General features: G+C 54.3%; 2 protein-coding genes across 5 annotated transcripts in view; one reads left to right on the top strand and one right to left on the bottom strand.

The window, feature by feature from the left end:
- SGSH (N-sulfoglucosamine sulfohydrolase) lies at positions 21 to 7,112 on the top strand. Its single transcript, XM_005694079.2, has 8 exons — positions 21 to 155; positions 1,261 to 1,421; positions 2,897 to 3,002; positions 3,214 to 3,364; positions 3,696 to 3,852; positions 4,216 to 4,297; positions 4,773 to 4,976; positions 5,768 to 7,112. Exons 1-8 carry the CDS (start codon positions 59 to 61, stop codon positions 6,325 to 6,327), a joined length of 1,518 nt encoding a protein of 505 aa, XP_005694136.1. The 5' UTR covers positions 21 to 58; the 3' UTR covers positions 6,328 to 7,112.
- CARD14 (caspase recruitment domain family member 14) overlaps positions 7,106 to 19,937 on the bottom strand; it is a 29,063-nt gene continuing 16,231 nt past the window's right edge. For 3 of the 4 annotated variants that reach the window (XM_018063637.1, XM_013972522.2, XM_018063638.1), the window contains 13 exons: positions 19,330 to 19,437; positions 18,279 to 18,421; positions 18,097 to 18,191; positions 16,464 to 16,524; positions 16,097 to 16,289; positions 14,407 to 14,533; positions 13,997 to 14,234; positions 12,878 to 12,941; positions 12,078 to 12,192; positions 10,861 to 11,034; positions 8,768 to 8,889; positions 7,968 to 8,083; positions 7,106 to 7,349 (listed from right to left, as the gene is read on the bottom strand). In XM_018063637.1, the coding sequence (XP_017919126.1) occupies positions 7,154 to 7,349; positions 7,968 to 8,083; positions 8,768 to 8,889; positions 10,861 to 11,034; positions 12,078 to 12,192; positions 12,878 to 12,941; positions 13,997 to 14,234; positions 14,407 to 14,533; positions 16,097 to 16,289; positions 16,464 to 16,524; positions 18,097 to 18,191; positions 18,279 to 18,421; positions 19,330 to 19,437 (1,752 nt within the window). In that variant the 3' untranslated portion in view covers positions 7,106 to 7,153. The remainder of the gene's footprint in view (positions 7,350 to 7,967; positions 8,084 to 8,767; positions 8,890 to 10,860; positions 11,035 to 12,077; positions 12,193 to 12,877; positions 12,942 to 13,996; positions 14,235 to 14,406; positions 14,534 to 16,096; positions 16,290 to 16,463; positions 16,525 to 18,096; positions 18,192 to 18,278; positions 18,422 to 19,329; positions 19,438 to 19,937) is intronic. The other variant, XM_018063639.1, reaches the window with a different exon arrangement.

The raw sequence follows: 19,937 nt of genomic DNA on the forward strand, positions 1-19,937 counted from the left end.
GAGGGCGGGGCGGGGCGGCCCTGGTGCTCACGTGACCGCGGGGCCGGCAGCCGCCACCATGCGAAGCTCTGGGCAGGTCTGCTGGGTGCTGCTGATCTCCGTGGGTCTCTGTTGTGTGCATCGGGCGCGCCCCCGGAACGTGCTGCTGATCCTCGGTAAGTGTTGACCCGCTGGCACCCCGGGTACTGCCCTCCATCGCCGCCGGTTGGCTCTCCCAGAAGCGCCCAGTGCTAATTCCCAGTGCCTTGCAGCCCCCATTTCCATTCAGTCCCCGTCTCATTTCTTTGCTGGCCCCAGACTGTTTGTGGTCTGCTCCTTGGAGAGGCAGGCAGAGGCGGCCCCGCCCACTGGAGGGTCTGGAGGTATCGGCACCAGCATTCACACTCCTCTCCTGACCCGGGTTCTGATCCTGTACCCCGGAGCAGCCCAGGCTAGCTCTGTGGTCTCCGCCTCCGCATGGGAGGCTGGGCGGTTTCCCAGAGATTATGGAGCGGATGCCAGAAGAGGGGCTGGTGCCCAAGGCCCCAAAGACCAGCCAGGGTGCCCTCGGGCTCTCATCTTCTCCCAGCAGTGATAACCCCCTGTTTGCCCTTCCTTTTTTGGACTCCAGAGCGCTGTAGCTCAGCTCTCCTCCTGGCTGAAGAGAGCAGCCCCCGACCCACCTTCTCCACTGGCCCCCCACCACCCTGAAACCCGAAGTTCCTCTAGCACCCGGCTGTTCACGAGACTTCCTGTTTGGGTAACCAGGGCCCAGCTCTCACAAGACAACCCAATTCTTTCCTCTTTTGAGGTCTGGCTGTCTGCCAGGTCTTGCTTTCTGATTAACATTGTGGTCTTGGGCAGGCCCTTCAGCTAATTGTAACACAAACAGCCCTGCACTGAGGGAGTCCCTTCAGCTCCGCCCTCTTCGGGGCATGGGCAGAGAACCTGCGCGTGGATCCATATCCTCATGCATGTCTTCAGAGCCCAGGACTGCACGGGCATACCTGCCTGGATCTCAGGCCTACCTGAGTTGTCTCTGCCTCCTAACATGTTCACCCACTTTTCATACATGTCTGGTGGCACTCTTACTCACGTAACAGGCCTGCTGAATATCATGCCCACCTGGGAATCACACCTGCTAGGTATCACACCTGCCCAGGTATCATAACCGCCTAGCCATCACTGGCCCAGGCCACTGCAGCAGGACCAGGTCTCTCTCCCGTATGCTGCTCCTTCTGAGCCCAGCCCACTGTGTCCTTTGTTTTCCATCTTCCTCAGCGGACGACGGAGGCTTTGAGAGTGGTGCCTACAACAACAGCGCCATCTCTACCCCTCACCTGGACGCCTTGGCCCGCCGGAGTCTTGTCTTCCGCAATGCCTTCACCTCTGTCAGCAGCTGCTCACCCAGCCGCGCCAGCCTCCTCACTGGCCTGCCCCAGGTGAGGACAGCAGGAGGAGGGAGTGCCCCAAGGCCTCTGCTGCTGAGAATACTTCCCTTGTCTCCCTGGGCATTGTCCACCTTCCCTCCCTCACCCCCAGCCAAATAGTCCAAGTGCAGCCCTGCTCCACCACTCTGTGACTGTGAGCAATCACTTACCTCTGTGAGCCTCAGTCTCCTCGCCTGTAAGATGGGGTCATGATAATAGCTCACTCCTGCGATTACTATAGGATTGGCCAAGTTAACACCCTATGTGTAAAGCTCATAGTAAGATGCCTGGCAGGTATTTGCTCAGCCCAGTGTTCATTTTTGTCATGATATTGTCCCAAGAGCTTGTGTGACAGTAAAAGCTGCCATTTAAGGCACTTACTGTATTTTTATTGAGCCGATACATATATATATATAATTTTAAAATTTCCTGTTTTAACTGTTTTAAGGCTACAGCTCAGTGGCATTAAGTACATTTAACATTGTTGTGTAACCATCACCACCATCCAGGACGTTTTTACCATCCAAACTGAAACTATGCCCATTAAGCAGTAATTCCTTCCCACTGCACCACCAGCCGCAACCACCAGTCAACTTTCTGTCTCTGTGAATTTGGTTACTCTCGGCACCTCACGTAAGTGGAATCACACAGTATTTGCCTTTTTGTGACTGGCTGGTTTCACTCAGCATAATGTCCCCAAGCTTCACCTGAGTAGTGGCACGTTTCAGTAACTCACTGCTTTTCAAGGCTGAGTAATGTTCCATTGTGTGACAGAGCATATTTTATTGATTCATCTGTTAATGGACACTTGGGTTGATTCCACCTTTGGCTGTTGGAATAATGCTGCTGTGAACCAGGTATACATGGGCACTTACTCTTGATGTGTTACCTTACAACATTATTTTATGGGAACACAGCTGTGGTCTGTACGTTTCTTTCTGAGAGCCTGAGCCAGTGAGGAGAAGGCCTGCATAAAGAGGAGACTGTGACCTGAACACAGAAGCTTCCCGAAGGTTAATCCGGCAGCTGTAGGCCATGCTCACCTCTGGACAGTAGGCTGCAGGAATAAGGACAGGGATTTACCTTCTTGTATCTCTCTAGTCTGAGTTTGTAACATGTATGACAATGTCTTTCATGCTATACAACTGCTTGCTGGGATGGCTTTCACTCAGTAGTATGTGGTCTTGATAGAAAAATTGGAAAGTATAGATATGCAAAAAGAAGAAAATAAAGGCTACTCCTAATTTTGGTGTACATCCTCCCAGTCTGTTGTATTTCCTGGGAAATACAAAGTCCCATGGGAAGGACCTGTGGGCCTGTTGGGCGGGGAGTGAGAGATGGAGAAAACCTCTCCGAGGACGCTAAATCAGGGGCCTGTGAAGGGCCAGGTTGGTGAGCCTGGGAGAGTGGGAGCGTTGCAGGGGGGCACGGAGGGGAGGGCTGGTAGGACCAGGTGGCATCCTGCATCACAGCATCTCTGCTCGCAGCATCAGAATGGAATGTACGGCCTGCACCAGGATGTCCACCACTTCAATTCCTTCGACCGGGTGCAGAGCCTGCCACTGCTGCTGGGCCGAGCTGGCATTCACACAGGTGAGGGGCTTCATGTGGCCCCAGGGGCAAGAGAGCAACTTCCCATCCTGCCCCAGAGATCCTGACTGGGCTATGTATAGGCACATGAGAACAAGGGCTCTGCTGCCCTCCTGGAGGCCATACAAGACACAGGGTCTGGGGAGTAGAGAAGGGGGCAGAAGGGAATGAGAGACCAAAGGGGCTCTGAACAGTCCTGTCTCCCCGGCTGCAGGCATCATTGGGAAGAAGCACGTGGGGCCGGAGATGGTGTATCCATTTGACTTTGCGTACACGGAGGAGAATGGCTCTGTCCTCCAGGTCGGGCGGAACATCACTAGAATTAAACTGCTGGTCCGGAAATTCCTGCAGACGCGGGGTGACAGGTGCGCAGGGAGTCCCGCCCCCTAGCCAGACCTCTGGGCAGTTAATACTAGATGCGGCTCCCAGAATGTTTGGTTGGGATTCTTGGAGTCCTCAGACAGCTGGGCTGTGGGTGGGGGAGAAGATTCCAGATACTCAAGTTGATCTGGTCAGAGGAAGAGGAGACATGGGGAACCTGAGGTGGCATGGATCACAGGTAATTAGTTGTAGGGGAGTAGGCAAAGCTGAGGGGTGTTCCATCCTGAAGGATGAGGCTCCCCAGGGTAGAAGTAGGGTGATGGGTCAACCATCTGACCTTGACCTCAACGCTCAAGCCCATCTCTCCACCTGCAGGCCTTTTTTCCTCTATGTTGCCTTCCATGACCCCCACCGCTGCGGGCACGCCCAGCCACAGTACGGGGCATTCTGTGAGAAGTTTGGCAATGGGGAGAGTGGCATGGGGCGGATTCCAGACTGGACCCCTCAGACCTACAACCCAAAGGATGTGCAGGTAGGAGGGCCCCTCTCCACGTTTCCAAGAACTGCCTTTCTTCTTCCACTTTGTAAATCGGGGAACCTGTGCCCCTCCGGTGGGTTTGCAGCCCTGGCGCCACGTGTATAAGAAGAGATTCTCTGACTCATTAGAGCCAGGTCCCCATCCATGGGATGGCAGAGAAAAGGGAAAAGACATGGATGATGTCCCCAGAAGCATGGATCTTCTGGATTAATCCATTCAGGAAGGAAGATGATTTCGGGTCCTGGGAGCAGGGCTGGCACCTGTCTCTCCCACCCCAATTTGAGGACTGACCACTCTGTCTCCTCCCTCAACCCATCTGTTCTAACCTTGACTCCCCACCCACCTGCCCCATCCCAGGTGCCTTACTTCGTCCCTGACACCCCAGCTGCCCGAGCTGACCTGGCCGCTCAGTACACCACCGTTGGCCGGATGGACCAAGGTGGGTTCAGGGAGCCCAGGCGATGGGATAGGGCACATCTCAGGCCCCCGTCATAGACCAGAAGCCAGAAGTCACAATGTTGCGGGGTTGTGTTTCCTTAGGGGCCTCTGAGGGAGAGCTCTTGCCTCCTCCAGCTTCCTGTGGCCCCAGGTGTTCCTCGGCTTGTGGCGGCTTCACTCTGATCTCTGCCTCTGTCATCATGTCTTCCTCCCGTCTTCTTAGTCCTTGTCCCTTCTCTTTGTATAAAGACACTCATCACTTGATTTAAGGACAGCTTAGGTACTTTAGGATTATGTCATCTCGAGATCCTTGACTTAGGATCTGCTGGGCAGGAGGCCTGGCTGGTGGGAAGGAAGGCAGGGGTGACTGAAGGAATTGATGGTGCAGGGCCTGATGAAGAAATGCGGGAGTGCGCACACATTCCCTTGACTGCGCGTCTGTGTCTGAGCTCTGCTCTCCCCTCCACACCCTGCAGGGATTGGACTCGTGCTCCAGGAGCTGCGTGGAGCAGGCGTCCTGAATGACACCCTGGTCATCTTCACGTCTGACAATGGGATCCCCTTCCCCAGCGGCAGGACCAACCTGTACTGGCCAGGCACTGCAGAGCCCATGCTGGTATCGTCCCCAGAGCATCCAAAACGCTGGGGCCAGGTCAGTGAGGCCTACGTGAGCCTCTTAGGTAAGACTCTGCATCCCATACAGCAGGGATGGGGTGGCTGTGGGGGTGGGAGAGGAAGTGAATGTTTAGTGGGACCACAATGTCCAGATGTTGCTCCTTACCCACTACCTTATGTGGTTGCCACTCCAATGAGAAAGGGGTGGTCACCCCCATTCTACAGTTGCAAAAATGAGACTCAGAGGCGTAAAGTAAGAAGCCCAAGGTCACACAGCTTGTAAGCACCAAACTTGGATTCTAGCTTGGGTCTTACTGCCTTCACGCCTGTCATTTTTCCACTGGACCTTTGGGGAGCATCAGTCATGTGGAGCACTTGCTAGGATCCAAATATCCCACTGCATAGAGTCTGATTCAGTAGGTCTGGGATGGTGTCCAAGAATTTGCATTTCTGATAAGTTTCCAGGTGTTTCTGATGTGCCTTGAACCCACTTTGAGGGGTCAGGGCAGTAGCATTCTTGGGCCCCCATGGCTCAGGGCTCATATCTTCCTTTGGCTCCAAGGTCAGGGAGTGTTAGGGCTGCAACACAGAGCAGGAATAGTTCCCTAGGGGCCTTCCTCAAGGATTTTAGAATTCTGGGTATCACCGAATTGGGGCCTCCTGTTATATTGAAGGCATCATAGCCTGGAGGGTGATGCAGCAGCAACGGGTTGACCCATAGCAGCTTCTCCCTGTTGGTGACTTGATGTGCGAGGCGGCCCACCAGCTTCCAGAGAGGATTGGATTCACCCTTTCCAGGGGGCTGGACCTAGTGCCCTGGTGGGCCCGCCCTGCTGAGATGCCATCTCCTTTCCAGATCTCACACCCACCATCTTGGATTGGTTCTCCATCCCCTATCCTAGCTATGCCATCTTTGGCACAAAGACTGTCCAGCTCACTGGGCGGTCCCTCCTCCCAGTGCTGGAGGCAGAACCCCTCTGGACCACGGTCTTCGGCAGCCAGAGCTACCACGAGGTCACCATGTCCTACCCCATGCGCTCCGTGCACCACCAGAACTTCCACCTGGTGCACAACCTCCACTTCAAGATGCCCTTCCCCATCGACCAGGACTTCTACGTCTCACCGACCTTTCAGGACCTGCTGAATCGCACCACAGCTGGCCAGCCCACCGGCTGGTATAAGGATCTGCATCACTACTACTACCGGGAGCGCTGGGAGCTCTATGACAGGAGCCAGGACCCCCACGAGACCCACAACCTGGCTGCTGACCCCCGCTACGCCCAGATTCTGGAACTGCTGCAGACCCAGCTGGTCAAGTGGCAGTGGGAGACCCATGACCCCTGGGTGTGTGCTCCAGATGGGGTGCTGGAGGAGAAGCTGGCTCCCCAGTGCCGGCCACTCCACAACGAACTGTGAGGCCCTTCTCGCCCCCATAGTAGGGGGCCCGCTGTCCTGAGTCTGAGCTGTGTCTTGGCACATGAATTCCTGGGGGGTACCCAAGATGCTGCAGGATCCCCAGCCTGTGACACGTGAGGATGGTCTGGGGACCTGCAGGGAAAAAAGGGGTTGGGACACGGGGCTTAAGACCCTCTTGGTTCTTTGGAAACCACAGACGTTCTTGTGCCCCTCACCTGAGAGGAGATGGGTTTCCATGTGCCATGAGGGTGGGCAGTGGGTGCAGACCACACTCAGTGTGGGGACAGCATCTGTCAATCCTGGTCTGGACAGGGAGCCTCTGAAGGACCTTTGGGTTTTCTTCTCCCTTCACTTTGCCCATAGTCAGGCTCCCAACCCCTGGGCTGGGTTTCCGTGAGACTGTTGATTCTTGGCAGGCTCCTTGAGTGATGGGTTTCATCCTGGGGTCTGTATGGGAAGAGCTTACCCTTCTTTTTGAGAGGGTCCCAGGATGAAGATGCCACTGCTGAAGGCATGAAACTGCCCCATTCACTGGGTAAATCCTGGATGAACACAAGTCTGTAGCACAGACAGCACTCGGGGTGCTTCAGACCTTCCCTGCCTCCGCCCACCTCGGAGCAGAAGCTCTGCCTGGGAAGGTCCAGAAAAGGGGCATTCTCTCAAGTGCATGGGCTCCTGTCACCCTCCCCACCCCTATCATCTCCATCCTGCGGAACATGGGAGGGAAGCCATAGGCCTGAGCATTTTTTAAAAGTTTTTATTTTAGTAAAATATATCAAAGTTCATTTTCTGAATTTGTTCATGACACGGGCCATCCGCAAGGCCTCTACTCTGTCCACACGACCTTCCTTTGCTCATCCGTGATGGCCAGGCGGATGCAGCCGAGCAGGGCATCCAGGTCACTCCAGCTTTCGGGGGCCAGGCTGCTATATAGGCAGGGCACTTTATCCAGCTCAGCCTCCTCTTGCCTGGCAGCCTCCAGGAGCTGGTCCTCTGCGGTACCTAGCCGCTGCAGAGCCTTCCTGCCAGGGCCGGAGATGGGAGGGTGGCTTAGGGAGAGTCTTGCACCTGTCTCCCAGCACAGAGCCCCGGAAATCAGCTGCAGGCTTGGAATTCTAGGGGCCTAGATGGACTGATGATACAACAGCTGTCTAGACGCCCTAGACATGGGTGGCCTGATTCGAGGTAACCCAACGCCTCATGAAGAAAATACAACTGGGGCCCTAGATGATGTTGCACTAACAGAAGGTGGTCTGGTTTACAGCTTCAGTTCTCAAATTGTAAAGGGAGCAGCAGGACGTCTGGGTTTGTTTGTCCCGGTCATGAACCAAGTAGTGTTTTTCAGTCTCTGTCCTCACCTAACATGATTGGACTGTTAACTGTACCCCAGGAAACATGTGGCCTTAGCCAAGGTCTGGCTCTAGGGTCTCACCTTACTGTCCTCTGGGTTACTCCTGGGGGCTGGCTGCAGGACCTTTGTCCTGGATGTTGTGGGGGAACTCCCCTGTGACACTCAGGGGCTGGCACAGGGCGATATCCTGGAAACCCTGACACAGGCTCCGGACATGTTCACCATGGGCCTCATGGGGAGTTCCAGCACCCGTTCAAACCCCACCACCAGCCCCCAGGGGTGCACCTACTTGAATTTCTTTGCCACCTTCTCACTGATGGAGACATGGATAATGATGGGGAAGATCTCCATCCTGTGCAGGACACAGACACTGTCCAGCTGGATGTCCAGGAGGGCGTGGGTGTTCTGGGGGGCGTGGGGAGAGAAGTGAGCCTCAGCCTCAGAGTACATGAGGGGAGCCCACACTCAGGGGAAACATGGAGAGAAGCGTACAGGCAGGACTGAAGTTTGCAAAGGAGATGGGGAAAGAATTTGGGGATGCCCCTTTGTACATGAGCGTGCTTGCGGTACAGTTTTAAAAGTTTCCATCCATTTGGCTTTTCACCTCTCATCTAGAAATCAGAGGCCACTGGGATTGCGGGAGGCTTTGTGTGGAGCTCAAACCCTAGGAGTCGGTGGCTCCATCAGCCTCTTTGGGGGTTAGAAGGAGACGGGGCCATTGTGTCTCTGGCTCACAGCTGTTCTTAATTGCTTTGTATCAACAGAAAATTTTATCATTCTCAGATTTTCATATATTTGTCTGAACCTTAAAACATGGAGTGTTATCTCCATTTTATTCATTCATTTAACAAATGTTTATTAAACATCTCCTGTGTCAAGGAAACAGATTCAGGGAATTTAAGTCTTGCTCAAGGTCATGTGGACCCCACATGGCAGAAACAGGGTTTGATCTTTCTGTGATGGAGCCAGAGATGAGCTAAGCACCAATCCTGGGTGCTCCCGGGGGTTCTGGAGGTTGGCCCTTCCTGCCTTCTCCCCCCGCTCTTCTCTGGAGATGGAGTTCCTCCCAGCCCCCACCCCACGCCTTACCTTTCCCATGAGGGACTCGACTGCTCTGCGGGTGACACAGTAGAGGCCACCGGATGCCTCTCTTTCCTGGATGATGTCCCCTCTCTGGCTGGAGGTGTCATACTCCTCCTGGCTCAAGTACTCTGAAGGTGACAGTTGATGGGGATGTCACACACCCAGCTGCTCCCTCAAGAGCCTGTGCTGAACACCCCCCACCCCTGCAGACCCCTGTGAGCTCTAGGGGAAGCTCTTGCTAGGGTTTCCTCTTTATAAACCTGAGTCTGCTCTCTCTGCTTGGAGGAGTCTGTGCCCTGCACATTCACCCTGAACTCGGACACAGCGGGTGCCCCGTCAATGCCAGGATGTGGGTGGATGGATGGAAGCCTGGGTGGAAGGAAGGATGGAGGGAAAGAAGGAAGGATGGACAGATGTAGATAAACCCCCTCTCCCATCATTTCCCGAGCCCCAAATTTACATATGCAGCTTCTTAACACACAGAAATCCCTTCAAGCCCTTAAATCAGTGGTTCTCAACCAGGGGCAATTTTGCCCCCAAGGGACACTTGGCAATGTCTGGAGACATTTCTGACTGTCACAGCTTTGGGGGAGGGGCTCTGCTCCTGGCATTGACTGGGTTGAGGCCCAGGTATGTTACCCATCTGTGATGCACAGGACAGCCCACAACAGAGAAGGACCCCAAATGTCATGCCCAGGCTGAGAATTCCTGCCCTGTATTAACATGTTAGAACACACCCCTACTTTTCCCTTCTTCCTGAATAGCACCCACTCTCCCAAGTGAGAACCGCACGTGTCATCCTGCTAGCTTCCACCCTCCAGAGCTCCACCAGACCTTCCAGACAGCTCTTGGGACTACCCTCTCTTCCCTACTGTGGCTTTGCTGTACCACCTCTGGTCCCAAGGGTTCCAGTGGTCTTTAGCTTCTCCAATCTGTCTTCTATTCTGCTTTCAAAACAGGCATTCAAAGATCAGGCCTGATCCCATCCCCTAGCCCACGGCACTTCAGGCACCCACCGCCTCCTCCCCATCCTACCTCAGTACTTTGCACATTCTGCTTCTCAGCCTGGACTGCCTTGTTCTGCTCATAAACTCCTGTCTGTCATCCCCACCCTTACCCCTACCCCTCTCCAAAGAATTCCTCTCTGGGCCACTGGTGGAGCTTAGACAAGTCAGCCTGCCACGTGTTTAGGTGTTTGTCTCCAGAGGCGCAGACTAGACCCCCAGGGCCTGTAACCCTCTGCACAGAGCCTGACACGCAGCAGGTGTTCACTGGAGGAACTGTGTGGACTCCACTTGCTCCCCTCTGTCCCCTCTGTGAACTCCAGGAGAGAAGGACAGGGCCCTGTTCACCCCTACGTTGTAGCCTGACTCTCTGGCGCAGCCACCAACCAGGAATGGTGGATAGAAGAAAGTGCCAAGGAGCTAACTCCTGCCCTCCAGCCAGCTGAGCCACCTTTCCTGCAGAGCAGGGCCACTGGGACCCAGGATTCCCACTGGCCAGTTCATCTCCATGGCTCTAAATTGAGTGGCTTTGGGCAGGTGGATGGAGCCCTTTGGTTGTATGACTCCATGAAGTACAAAACTAGCTGCCAGCAGACCTGCACTTTGCCCCACCCCTCCCCCGTCCCAAATCCATGTTCATCTGAAACCTCAGATTTTCACCTTATTTGGAAATAAGATCTTTGCACACGCTGTTAGTTAAGAGGAGGTTGTACTGGAGCAGGGTGGTCTGAAATTTAATGACTGGCTCCTCATAAGAAAGTAATGTGAAGGCAGAGGGACACACAGATGAGGAGGCAGGGATCAGAGTGTTACAGACACAAGCCACCATCAGCCACCGGAGCAGGCATAGGCAGGAAGGATCCCCTCCACCGCAGCCTTTGGACAAAGGGCAGCCTGTGGAGACATCTTAACTTCAGACTTCCAGCCTTCAGAACACTAAGAGGATACATCTCTGCTGTTTTAAGCCCCCTGGTTTGTGGTCCTCTGTTTCGGCCACTCCTCTCTCATCCACCCCCTTGAAAGCAGATACAGCATTCTGCCAAGGCCTCGCCCCACCACCTGACAGTCAGGTGGGAATCCCAGTTGAGAGCGTACCTGCTGGGCATTTCTTAAACCCTTGGAAGAGGCACAGCTTCTCAATCAGGATCTTCCCGACCACTCTGGGCACGAAGAGCACGGGCCGGGGCCGGCTGGGCCTGTGGGGGTGCACCAGGGTGTAGGGCACCAGGGTGAAGCAGCTCTCGGCCCAAAAGCACACGGTGGAGGGGTCTGTGGGAGACAGGAGCCGCGAGTGGGCCGGGCGCCGGGCTGCAGCAGCCCCCGCCCCCAGGACGGCCTGTGTCTTTTTTGCTCGCTGCTGCAGCCCGGCCCCTGCAGTAACACGGGCACACGGGGCTCCTGCACGATGCACCGTGGCCTGCACACCTGCCTGGGCTGGTTTCTTTGTACTTGCTGATTAGATGTCCTGCTTCTCTAGGAGCACCTTTATAGGCTGCAGCTTAAACTCTTTTCCCCGTTTGTTTCACAGGGAGGATAGAAAACCTGAGTTTATCTTTCCAGTCTGGAAGCTTCCTCTGTCTTCTTCCTTAGCCTCATCCTCAGGGACACATGATCCCAGGCCTTCCCTCCCTCCCTTCCTCCCTCCCTCCCTCCTCTCCTGGTTATTTTGGAAATATTAGATGTGGGTTGGGTTGGGAGGATCCCCTGGAAGAAGGCATGGCAACCCACTCCAGTTTTCTTGCCTGGAGAATCCCATGGACAGAGGAGCCTGGGGGCCAGAGAGTCACAAAGAGTCAGACATGACTGAAGTTTCTAAGGACACAGGCACTCAAAGCACTTTGCAAGAAAATAAACTCAAAACGGTTTACCTTTCTCTAAATTCACTTCTGCTTATCTCTTCACACAGTTTTACCTGCGCAGGGGTCTGTGCTGTGCTGGCCTCTGTCACAGCCACTACTCCCCACCCCAACCGCTATATTCCCTGGGGCTTCTAAAAACGGCAGCCGTCTGAGGGCCCACTGGTTTGTGGAGTGTTGGGCATTTGGAGAGTGTTTAGACTTTACTATTCTAAAAGGACTACTGTCCAGATGACTGTACCAGTGGCTTCGGACCATCTTATTGGGGTAGGTTACAGAAGTAGGAATGTCAGTTAAAGTTCACTAAGAGTGTATAACAACTGCTTTCCAGAAGGGCACATAGACATCAATTATGTTTCTTAAAACAGATTCTGGCCTAGATGATTGATGTTATCCTGACCAAGCTGCCCAACCACTGTGGCCCCTGAAGACCCTCCACCAGCTCCACCACCTCACCTTCTACCCGGCTCGGGTCCGACTGGCTCCCTTCAAAGCTTGACCACAGAGGGCTGGCCTTGGTTCTGTCCATACTGACAATGCGGACCAATTTCTGGGCTCCCCCAGAAGGCTGCTGGATGAGGGAAAAGGAACGTCATACAGCACTGGGGGCCTGCCCCCCCCAAATTCAGGGTGATCTCTGGCCCCAGGCTGTGCCCACTGAACAGTCAGGAGGCCCAGGCTCCATGGCAGGGAATGGGAGATGAGAGGTGGCCAAAGAGGGTCCTCAGGCTGAGCCCTCCCTAGGGAAGGCAGGAAGTGGGAGGCAGGAAGGAAGAGTAGGGTCCCCCAGCCTAGCCCTGCCATGATCCCAGGGGCTGCCCTAGTGCCTTGCTCAGGGGCAGCGGAGTGTTCTGTGTCAGGGCAACCTAATGGTGCCCAGCCTCAGTGGGGAATAAGTGGGGTGCACATGGCAGGCAAATGAGGTGACCTGGGACCAAGAGGCAGGGAGCATACACGATATATCTGCACACAATAGATCTTGCAGGCTGGGCGGTATGCAGACCCAAGGGAAGGTTTGGACGGCGGGGAAGGGACACACCAGGTCAGCCCACCTCAGGTCAGCAGCTTCCACTCTCCACTCTCCCTCAGTCAGTGCCCACAGTTTTCCAGCCCATCCCAGGTAGGGCTGTGATTTTGCCCCTCCCTCAGGATGATGTGGGTTGGGAGAGAAGGAAGGCCAGTCGGGGGAGAGGCAGAGCCCCGAGGGGGACTCCATGTCTAGGACCTGGACTGACGGGGTGAGCTCCCCACCTCACCTTGCGGGTCACGGTGCTCTGATGAGCCATGTCCTGGAGGAGGGCGATGAGCAGCTGCTGAGCCCTGTGTGGAGGAGAAGGACCCCAGCCCAGCTGCAGGGAGGGCTGGACGGGAGAGGTGGGCCCCTGCACAGTGCTCTGGGACATCCCCACTGCCCCCACCACGGTCATTCACCCCAGCAGCCCTGTAGTCCCCTGAGGTTCTTAAACACCTGCAGAGCCCCAGCCACCCACTGGAGATGCTAATTAAATTGTTCTGAGGGAGGGTCCAGGCAACACAGTCTGAGCGGGGTGGAGGCCACCATTCCACGACCTCACTAGTCCCAGTGTGGCCTGAGGATTTCAGCCTGGCATCACCCAGAGAGGGCCTGGAAATGCAGAGTCTCAGGCCTCTTCCTGCATCCGCTGAGTCTGATCTCCAGGTGGCAGAATTTGCAGTGAGGCTTGAGAGGAGCCAGATGAGACACCATGCTTGGTGCCTTATGGTTGATCTACTATAGAACATGATTCTGAGCAGGGGAACTGTTGCTCCCAGGGAGGGTGACTGGCTGTCCCAGGTGGCCTGGGACTGAGGGAGTTCCCCAGGACATTGGGCTTTCTGACAGTCCTGGACACACCTGCACGATGGGTCACCTTCCCCTAGGGGACACTGGCAATGTCTGGAGAGATTTTAGGTTGTCAGCACAAGGGGCGGGGCGGGGGGGGGGTGTGCCGGGGTACTACTGGCATCCAGTGGGTGGAGGCTGAGATGCTGCTCGCATTCCAAAGTGCCCAAGACGGCCCCCCACGACAAACGATGAGCCAGTCCCAAACGTCTATAGTGCTGAGGATGAGAAACTGGTCCCACATACCCTAGAATGCTCTAGGACTCAGGTCCATCCCTTTTCACAAAGGAAGCCCATCTAAGCAGCGAACCCGGTGGGTCACACATTGGAGATTCCACTTCTTGGAGGTGCCCCACCCCATATCCCTGGGCAGTGAAGGGAGCCTCGGGAAGGCTGTTTCTCTAGGGCAGGAGGGGACCTCCTGGCTAAGCAAGGCCAGGCAGTGTCCCCTCCCCTCCCCCGGGCACATCCCCGGGCTCTCTCTCGGGTGTGGGAGGCCAGGACGACTGCTCACCGGGTGTAGTTGGGGATGGTGCCATGCTTGGTGCCCTTGGTGCTATAGGGGCCAACACGGTGGGCGTGCCAGCAGCTGCTGCCCTGGAACAGGGTGTCTGTGACGTGCAGGATGTCGTTGCAGTGCACCTGAAGCTCTCCCTCCGCCCGCCCCTCCAGGGCCAGATTGACCCGGATGTAGAAGGAGTCCCCTGATGTGGCCACTTTGGCCTCTAGGTCCTGGACTAGCTTCTTATAACCTGATCAAAGAGGACATGGGAACAGGTAAGCCCAGAGCCATGATGCCCTGTGAGGACAGTTACGCTTTGGGGGCCACTGTGGACTTGGGGTGCAGCCTGGCTCTGCAGTGGGCTGGGAGTGTTGGCATCGGAGGCCTCTAGGGGAGGGTGGAGAGGATAGGGGAGTGTGTACCCTCCATGTTGACCTTCACTGACAGACAGCAGAAGCCATTCACCCTCCGGAGAAGTCCGACGGCCCGCTCCAGGGTCATGCCCTCCAGGACGGCTTTGGACGAGGGCTCGGTTGCCTCGTAATCCACCTGATGGAAGATCATGAGGGTTACTGCTGTTGACCAGGCTTCTGCAGCTGCGGTCTGAGTGCAGGCATGTGCCCTGCAGGAGACTCACTGCTTCCCAGACACCCATCCGCCCCCATCAGAGACCTGTGTCCTGTGTATCAGGACAACTTGATGCAGGGTCTCCAGGCTACACACATTCCCATCCTGGATCAGGTACTTAGATCGCCACTGGGCGCCTAGTTTCCGCTCTGCAACATGCTCCATTCTAGAGCATTCCGGAGCAGAGTCCTCAGCTTGGGACTATTGCCATTTGGGGCCATCCTGGACCTTGCAGGATGTTTTGCACTTTCTCTGACTTCCACCCACCAGATGCCAGGGCACCCTTCATATCACTCCTTCCCCAGCTGTGAAATCCACAGGGCTCTTATCCACTCATTTGTTCCCAGTGTTGTGTTGGTTTAGGAGAGTAGATATGTTTATAATGAGAAAAACAGAGATGTTTTTAATGCTGTTAGAATGGAATTGGCCCCATTCAAGTATCAGGACTGTCTCATAAAGGGTCTCTGTTGCTTTAACCACAATGTGAGCTGACAATTGAAAATCTCACCAGGACTGTTAGAAGTGTGACGAAGGGCTTTTGTGTTGGGTGGGCTGATGCTTACGTCAGGAGCTCTGTGTGTGATCATTCGAGACAGAGGAGAACTCAGCTCAGCCCATGGACAGTGGGGAGAAGCAGTAGGGTCCATGAAATCCTGATTGAGGGTACAGCCCCTCCCTCCCCCTCTCAGCCCTACAGCCACCCCCTACACCCCCCTACCCTGGAAGGAATTGGTGATGCCTGTTTTTCAAATTTCCTGCTAATCTTAAAAGGCCTGATGCTTAATAATTCTGCTTTTGTTGTTGCTGCTGTTCAGTCACCAAGTCGTGTCTGACTCTTTGTGACCCCATGGACTATAGCACGCTGGGCTTTTCTATCCCTCACCATCTTCTGGAGTTTGCCCAAGTTCATGTCCATTGAATCAGTGATGCTTTTAGGTAACATCAAAGTGACCTCCCTGTCCATCCATTCACTTAATAATAATTAGGTTGTACATTTTTGTTTTCTGCAGTTTAATGGATATTTTATAGTAAAAAAAAATTTTTTATGTCCCCAAGGTTAAAATGGAGAATTTCATTATGTGTATTTTAACACATACACATGAAGTGACAGTAAGATTATTACAATAAAAAAAAAACAACCCACATCAGAATCTTACATAATCTCTATCAGAAGATTCCTGGGCCAAGATTGCTTCATCCCCAAAGCTCACTCAGCTGGTGCATAGTCCAGCCTTCAACAGCTTGTAGGTCACTCTCGAGTTCAAGGATGTCAGGGTGGAGAAGGGCGCAGGGTTTTGATGAGAGTCACCAGGACTCTCTAATCATTGTGTTACTGTTTTATGTTAGCCCAAGAAAAGAGCATGGACCAATCCAATAATCCATTTTTGTCAAGTTGAATCCATGGCTGCCTGGGTTACCTGCCCCTCGTGCTGACCCCACCCTCAAGAGGATGCTGGGGGCTTGAGGGGCTGGCGCCACACTCACCATGACAATCTGGGTGCCGGGGCCCAAAGCCATCTCATCTGCTGCAGAGCCCGGGGTGACCCGATGAATGAAGATGCCCGTGAGGTTCCCGCCAATAACGCTTATCTGCTCCAGCAGCGCATTCCCCTGGAAGGCCAGCACAGTGACCTGGGTCAGGATCTTGCGGGCTGGCCTCCGCCTCACTGGGAAGCAGCTGCAGGAAGGGAGGGGCCAGAGCTCAGGCATCCTAGAGCAGGAGCTTGGGTCTCCCCCTGGGTCCCCTCTAGTCCCAGCATTCTGGAATTCTTCCCAGGCCTCAAACAGGCTGACAGTGAGGACACAGTCCTCACTCTGTTCTGCCACCTGTTGGCCCCAGCCCTCTGCTCACCTGGTGGAGAGATAGAGGTCCCCAGAAGACGGCTGCAGGCTGTTCTCAGATTCAGGGAGGTCTAGGAGGAAGCCAGGGGCTCAGGTATGGAGCTGGGCCAGCCCTCAAGGTCACCCCACTTCTGAAGGAGTTTTGGCTCACCCATGTAACCTCAGTGTCACCCCCGCCCCTGCCGCAGGCACCCTCCCTACTTGTTCTGTGTTTTGCTGAGGCTGAACCTTCTCTTGCCCCTCCCTTCCTTGATGCCCAGAACCTTGATTCACCGCTAAAATAGGGGAGGCTAGTGGGGAGATGCATTTGTCAGGGTTTAATCTACATTGTGTCCTTTTGCAGTATTTGAGTTGCTAGCATTTTACGAAATAGGGAATCTGGAATCTGGATTTCTGTCTTCACTTGAGAAATCAAATCTGGCATAACTCTGGGCCTGTATTTCTGTGTGGCAGCCACCGCTGGCATTGGTCATCGGCTGCCTCCTGACTCCTGGGTCACCCTGCTGCTCAGCTGGCCACAGCAGGACTCTGAGTTGGCAATCTGCAGGGCTAGATGTCCTCAGAGTCTCCCCAAGGCCTACATTTTAATATGTAGCCTGTGAGGCAGATGGGCTGCCCCCAGCCCAGGTGTCAGCCTCCCTGCAGGTAAGGTTGCCCTTCTCGCCTCCTGAGCTGCTCAGAGAACCAGAGGGCTCTCAGACAGCTAGTGGTCACCAGTTGCAGGCAGCCTGTGCCCAGCTCACAGATAAACATACCCTCGTGCTCGCATTCAAAGCCGAGTGAAATTATACACTCCCAATGTATTTGAGGTCAAAAGTAAATAAACAAGGACTTGATGCACAATCATGACAAAAGGGAAAAAAAGAGCATTGACTCATCCTGTTTGTGATCTCACATCCAGGTTGGTTATATCTGGGGTGGAGCCTCCATTATAAATAAAAATGGCAATGAATTTGTAAGAGGCAAGGTTTCTGGTCACGTGACCCACAGAAAGCCTGAGGCCATCAGTCCTGAAGGGGCTGCCAGGCGACAGCGTGGGGATACACGCACTCCCTGGTGGCTGTAAGGTGAAATTCAGACAAGATGCTAAGCTCCTGCTCTGTGCAAGGCCCAAGGTGGGGGGCAAGGCCCGTGAGGGGCCTGTGCCTTGAGAAGGAGACAGGACCAGTTAAGTGACAAATATGGGGAATAAGCCACAGGAGAAATGGGAATGTCTCAGGTGCCAGCATGCGGCAGAAATGTTCCCAGCAGGTGCCTCAGCAAGGAGCAGTGAGGATGGAAGCCGGTTGCCCTCTGGTATCCCTGGGAGGCCCAAGTGTCTGTGGGACAGAGAGAGGACGTGTATGTCTGGAGCTATCTGAACGTTATGTCGAGCTGGACGTGGAGGTGAACGCAACTCCTTTAGCCTCCAGGTGAAAACAAAAGGAGACTCAGTAAACACAGCACATCTGGACACTGGTTTGAACTGCCAGGCTGTCTGGATGTTCCCAGAGCTCAGGTCAGGGCAGTAGTCAGGTTCACTCCTCTCTGCCCCTCCCCTGGGGTGTCTCACCTGCCTCCCTGAAGATCCCTGTCTTCTTCCTGGCTCTGCCAGCCCAGCCAGGGGTGGTGTGGTGGCTGCAGAGGTTTGGGGGTACACTCACCTGCCCGGTCTACAATCTCAAAATCCAAGTCTGCATTGCTCTTCTTAGCACCCAGGGAGCCTCCCTGGTCCACCTCCAGGATTTCTGGGCAGCCGCTGCAAAGCATAAGAAGATGGAAGTCAGTGTCCCAGGGAGCTACGGGCAGTTGGAGCCACCTGATCCTGTCCATAGCCCCACTCTACCTGGAAGACCAGGGGTCTTCCCAGAAGTCCTCTGTGGCCCGCTTGCACAGGGATTGCTGGCTGGGAGGTGCAGGGCTGCTGGAGCGGAAGCTGTCCACCAGCTCTCGGCTGGACGTGGCACTCAGGTCAGACCAGAGCTGAGACTGGGGGAGGACGCAGCAGAAGTCACCATGGGGCTCTAATGGGGATCCCCTAGGACACTATCCCTGCTGCCTCTACTGTGTAGAGTGTAATGATAATAAGCCACAGCCTCCCACTGACAGGGTAGAGGAGGCAAGAGGAGGGGAAGGAGGAGCAAAGAGCCAAGCCACATTAATTGAGCACCTACTATGTGTTGGGTACTCTATTAGCTACTTCTAGATTTTATGTTGCTTAGTTCTTTATTTTTTAAGTTCCCTTCCACATATGGGATCTTAGTCCCTGACTAGGGATTGAGTCCATGCCCCACCCCCGCGCAGTGGAAGTGCAGAATCTTAACCACTGGACCAACAAGGAAGTCACCTGTATCACTTAGTTCTTAATGATAAATCTATCTGGTGGGTAGCATTGTCCCACTTTGGGGTGTCCCAGGTGGTGCCAGTGGTAAGTAATTTGCCTGCCAATGCAGGAGACATAAGAGATACAGGTTTGATCCCTGAGTCGGGAAGATGCCCTGGAGAAGGAAATGGCAACCCATTCCAGTATTCTTGCCTGGAGAATCCCATAGACAGAGGGGTCTGGTGGGCTACAATCCATGGGGGTCACAAAGAGTCAGATGTGACTGAGCATCTGAGAACACACACTGTCCCACTTTACATATAAAGCGACCGAGGCCAGAGAGGCTAAGTTACTGGCTAGTGAGGGTCACGTGCTGACGGGGTGGAAACATGCAAGATGCAGAGTGTGGAACTGGAGGATGCACATGAAATGTGCAGATCTAGGTGTAGCTCCCCCGTTCATTTGATAAGCCTTTCTTTAGCATCTTTAAGCATCTCCTACATGCCAGACCCTCTTCTGTCCTGATAGACGAGGTCTGGTCCAGCCCCAGCAGTGATGGAGACACTGGCCGTACCTCAGAGGAGCTGCCGTCGCTGTCATCCCGTGGGCAGAGGGCAAACATACGCACCAATCGCTGCTTCCCCTTCGGACAGGGCTCCCTGGCCTCCACCTCCTGCTTGGGCTGCCAAAGATCCAGACAGGCTGGTTAATTCAGGGAATATCCTAGGTTGCTCTCAGAGTTTCTACCGAGTCGCAGCCCCTGTATCTCCAGCTTCCTGAGTAGTTTCCTTTCCTTGGCTTCAAGGCAAAGCATTTATGTCCCCTTCTCCCAGCCTGGGACAGCTGGCACTGTGGGAGCTGGCCACCAATGGGACATGCAGCAACCAGCTTGGTGACTGCATTTTATCCCCCTTTGGATAATACATGTTATTCTCTCCTGGTTATACAAATAATAGATACTATATGTTTATCTATACATAGTCCACAAAGAATATGGGTGGGGAGGAATAGGCCAATTAGAGAAGAAAGTAAAATTGACCCATCCTCCCACACTCAGAAATAGAGCAGCAAGCAGTTTGTTATCTATTCTTCAGTCTCTTTTCCATGCACATGTATATATATTTTAACATGTTTGATGTGGCAAGTGGGGGAGGGAAGAACGGCTGGGACCCCTGCTTAGGG

The sequence above is a fragment of the Capra hircus genome, chromosome 19 (genome assembly GCF_001704415.2).
Source record: "Capra hircus breed San Clemente chromosome 19, ASM170441v1, whole genome shotgun sequence".
Classification (NCBI taxonomy): Eukaryota; Metazoa; Chordata; class Mammalia; order Artiodactyla; family Bovidae; genus Capra; species Capra hircus.